The 5,000-nt window shown below is 37.0% G+C and overlaps 1 protein-coding gene across 5 annotated transcripts in view; it reads right to left on the bottom strand.

Moving 5' to 3' along the window:
- Nucleotides 1-1,409: 1,409 nt before the first annotated feature.
- LOC122258588 (uncharacterized) overlaps nt 1,410-5,000 on the bottom strand; it is a 17,823-nt gene continuing 14,232 nt past the window's right edge. For all 5 annotated transcript variants that reach the window (XM_043024604.2, XM_086544855.1, XM_086544854.1 and 2 more), the window contains exons 8-10: nt 4,731-4,837; nt 4,364-4,444; nt 1,410-4,244 (exon numbers count right to left, since the gene is read on the bottom strand). In XM_043024604.2, the coding sequence (XP_042880538.2) occupies nt 2,040-4,244; nt 4,364-4,444; nt 4,731-4,837 (2,393 nt within the window). In that variant the 3' untranslated portion in view covers nt 1,410-2,039. The remainder of the gene's footprint in view (nt 4,245-4,363; nt 4,445-4,730; nt 4,838-5,000) is intronic.

The raw sequence follows: 5,000 nt of genomic DNA on the forward strand, positions 1-5,000 counted from the left end.
CCCATTAATTGTATGAGTAGCTTCAGAGTTATGATAAGGATAAATTGGGTGAAAATAGAGTGTTTATGCCAAGCCAAGAGGGATGCTATACGTAAACGAAGCCTGGCGTGTATGAGCTAACCACAGCCAAGAGCAATCAACTCTATCAATGAAAAATAGGGTGATAAGGGGTTCATGCGAACAGCAGGACTTTTTGGTGCATGCTGTTGAAATTATCACACGACAATATGACAGAGAGTTGACAAGAAAATTAGGAACTTGGAATCCAATTTCTGTAAAATGCAGATACCATAAAGCCAATTACTGGACCAATATACAACCATCACATCAAATTTTTGAAATTCATGTCCAGTTCTGCATTGGATCAAAATTTATTCATGTTTTAATGAATCAATAATAAAAAGATGATAAAAAAAATACATATAAATAAATGATTTCAAAATAATAACAACAAGAATAGCTAATGTACAGTATTTTCAAGCTCAGGTCATGCTGAAAACAGAACAACTAAAGATTAATACAGTTGGCCCTTTATAATCATGAGGTTATCATTCCCATATCCAACAAGTTTGGCCGAATCATAAATCAAAACACTCGTGTGTGTTGCACTCGAGACATTAAAAATATCACAAAAAAATAGATAAAACATGAAAATACCTTAAAGAAATAACAAATAAGAAGTATCGGTGAGAAGCAAAAGAAAATACATACAAATATTGAATACGTACAGCACTTAACTCTTTAAGGTTACCACCACTTGACAATTCTGTACGTGGTGTGTGCACCTCACCTTGCCTTCACAGTTGCTTGCGAAAATTCACTATTCTATTTCTTTGGAAAAAATACTCCTTAAAGTTACATTTCGAAATTGAGTTGCTGTACTTCAGCATGTTATATTGACCAATATGCTAAATTTCAGTACATTCATGTAATAGAGAGATAATAAAGAAGAAAAAAAAAAAGGATAGCACAATTTAATCCTTTTTAATACCACTTTTGTATTTCATGGTTACTTCCGTAATCTAACCATATAAAATGGTCTTGGGAATGATTTTGTGAATTTATAAAATTTTTGAGGGGTTTAGGAATATAACTCATTAATGTTACAGGCCAACTGTAATTAAAAAGATAATAATTGCTTATATATGTGTTTTTATATATATATATATATATATATATATATATATATATATATATATATATATATATTATATAATACATATATATATATATATATATATATATGTGTATATATATATATATATATATATATATATATATATATATATATATATATATAATATATATATATATATATATATATATATATATATATATATATATATATATATATATACGTATATATATATATATATATATATATACATATATATATCTATCTATCTATATATATATATATATATATATATATATATATATATATATATATATATATATATATATATATATATATATATATATATATATATACATACAACTAAGAGATATCAGTGAAACACCAGAAAGAAAAGAAAGGACAAATCTCTTGCAGGTTTCTGATAACAGAAATCAAATAAATTTATACTTCTACAAATTGCACTGCTTCTTCTTATAAAATATTTTAAGTACTTCATACATTAATAAGGTCAAATATTCTTTACTTTTGATATAATTAGCTAAATTATATGTGCAGAAAATAATTAATTACTTGAACGTTCAACAGTAGCATAAAAAACAGTAATCAATAAATAGATATCATACTGTATGAAAGAGTCAAAGAAATGAAGGATTACAAAGAAGCGATATCATTTGTCATTAGTACAGCAAAATTTTGAATGGTAAGGTACTACTTTGAAGTTAGAAAAATCTAATAAACATTAAAAGGATAAACAAAATTCTGGGATAGTGCAGAATCTGAGTTGCTGGCTGATTACTGTTGTCATTTCCTTATCTATCACCTCTTCCATTTCTTTTTTTAGATAAAATTACAGTTTACACTGTAAAAGAATATTTGGTATGCCCTGAGCTTGGTACCTGCCTCAAGACCAGTCTAAAGTAGTGCTTGAGGGTTCCGAGTTGGGCATGTTCTGCTGAGCCGTGCTAAAGGATTGCGTTCCACTTGTCTCAGGTGTTTCCCACTCATTGAGAGCATCGTTGATGAGTGCTTGGAGGTCCACAGGCCCGGAGGAACGCTCGTGATCTGTGCACTCACATTTTGCCAACATGTTTTTTAGCATTTGGAGCTTATTTGTACAAATAACAACACAACAAGAATCGTCTTCATCTTTTCTTAGAACAATATCTAACCCAGAACCATTACTGGCACTTGAACGTGATTCACCAGCGTTTCCAAAGTTGCTATGATACTGCAGCTGTGACTGTTGCTGGTGGTCCACTTCTGAGGTGCTGGGCATTTGATCCAGCTTTAAGTGTGGAGGTTGATGATCCTGTTGTGGGTGTTGGTGATGGGTGAGCTTTCCATGAGAATGATGGTCTGGTTCTGAATGAATGTGAGGCTGGTCAAGTTTGCCATGATGATGTTTGTGTTTGGATTCAGGGTGATGGTGAGGGTGAGGGGGAGGGTGATGGTGATGGTGATGGTGATTAACTTCAATTTCACTTTGTAGGTGATGATGCTCTGGCTCGGCATGGAGCTGCTGATGCAAATGGTGCTCATGTTGCTGGCCAATAGGGTGCAGGTGGTGACGAGTGTTGCATGATGATGGAACTGGCATCTCATGACATGTACTTAGTTCATTCTGAGTGCTTGATGCAGCGCAACATGAGGTCTGATGACTTAGAGGATCTTTTATGGATGGTGAGGGTTTTCTGGAAGCTGAGTCAGGATCTGACACTGGAGTATTTGCCCCACCAGAGCAAGTGGCAGTTGATGTCTCTAGATGAGATGGGCAATTTAGTGAAGCTATAAGACTCTGCTTTGAAGAACACCAATTTCCCGATGCTGAGTCACACGTGGATCTACAGCAGCTGGACACTGCAGGAGTGGATGGTGGAGTGCAACAGCCCTGAAGTGCAGGTGAACTTGATGAACAACAACCTTTTTCCTGAACCCACTGCCTACAATCTTTGGGTATTTCATCTTGTACTTGCTGATTGCTGCAGCAACCTGAAGTTGCTTTTCTACATGACTGGATGCCTCTTAGAACTGAATTTTCTTCTGTAGGAGTGGATATACTTGATTGCTGAGTAGACTGTGTTGCTTGTGGTGTTGTTAAAGATGTTACAACAGTGGTAGAAGCTGAGCTGACAGCAGTAACTAATGACTGTGCTGCACTGCTACTAATGGGTTGGTTGTGGGATGATAAAGTAGACAAACTTCCTATATGATCAGTTAATAAGGCCTCTATCATATTTGGGGAGGAAAAGGGAAAATCTGTTGACAAATCAGAGGTAGACATATCAACATCAAAGGCATTATCCATGGATGCACTATCACTTCCTAAGCCTCCAGAAGTACTGATCCCTCCAACTGTGCACTTGTCTGAGGAACCAAAAACAGCTCCATGGGAGAGGGGAGACACAATGAGGTCTTCCATTGATGGCGAGGCAAGGTTACTCATGTCATCTAGGTTTGCCAGACTTGGGAAATTGGATGCAGAACTGTGACGACCTGATGATCCTGGCAGAAGGGTCTCTAAGTTGGTCTGTGTCACCCTACGCAAACTACTCTGGCTGTGTGGCGTTGGCGAGTTCAGTCCAACCGTCTCTCGAAGGAATTCCTCGACGGAGATTTGTTCATCAGGGGTCGCCAGGGGCCTGCTATCATCCATGGATCCTGATGTCACCGTGACATCTGAGGAACCAACCTGCATGTTTGAGCTGGATGCAGACACTGGAAGACTTGATGTTATTAGTTCCTCTCTGGAATTCTCTGAAGATTTTTTAGCCATCTCTAATTCTACTTGATAGCTCCTCTGCATGGCACTGCTTGAAGAAGGGATGTTTTCGGAATCCTTTATAGGGTCCCTTCTTCCTGCTTGTGAGGCTATGTCCACGTTTTCAGAAATCCTTGGTAATTTGGTGGGTGTCGTGTTGACGGGTGAAGGTGGAGAACGTTTCTCCACTACAGTCAATGGAGTACTTCTTCCGAGGGATGAGTCAGGGTCGTCAATTGCATTGCATGAGCACTCATTACCTCTCGATGGGTCACAGTGACATGGATTGCACTTGCAGATATCGGCATGAGCAGTAATCTTCTCAAGAAGGCCTCTATCGTCACCATCCTACAAGAAAATAAAAGGCAAAAAAACATAAATAAAAATCATACAAAATTTAATATATCAATTTATCATTCTCTGCATGTTCTTAGTTGTGGCCCATGAAATATCAATGACAAACGGACCTGGGATAACGACGTCACCGTCTGAGAATCTCGGAGAAGACGGCCGACTGTGGTGTCATCTGTAGCTTTGACAATAGGAACCTGAAATCAAAATTAAGCCAAAAATAATTGAATTGGCATTTAAACCCTTTTTACCTCTTTGGCTAAAGAAAGAAGTCCATTCTCAGAAACAGTGATATGCAATTTGGCAATTTGCCCTCGTGTGTGCATTTGCTTTTATATCCATTGTTTAGAAATGAGAAATCTCTGTCACACACTTTTACTTATAATAATATATAAAATGCATAAATAACGAGGGTGTATTCAGAAATAAGTGACTGTTGTGTATACTTTCCATATACTTTCTGAATTATGCAAGGGCACTTACCTTCATGTTTGGGTTACACTTAAGAGCCTCGGACTTGAGGAAATCTTGAAGGGTTAGACTGGTTGGACTCTCCCCCTCATCACTTGCCACCGGAATAATTGCGAACACTGTCAGGGGGATGTTTTTTTTTTTATCACAGAGAACACGTAATAGAAATAGTAAATCAATAAGAGCTAGAGAGAGAGAGAGAGAGAGAGAGAGAGAGAGAGAGAGAGAGAGAGAGAGAGAGAGAGAGAGAGAGAGAGAGAGAGAGAGAGAGAGAGAGAGAGA

Source organism: Penaeus japonicus, unplaced genomic scaffold, assembly GCF_977035675.1.
Source record: "Penaeus japonicus unplaced genomic scaffold, GWHDUDI00000001_assembly GWHDUDI00000015, whole genome shotgun sequence".
Taxonomy (NCBI): domain Eukaryota; kingdom Metazoa; phylum Arthropoda; class Malacostraca; order Decapoda; family Penaeidae; genus Penaeus; species Penaeus japonicus.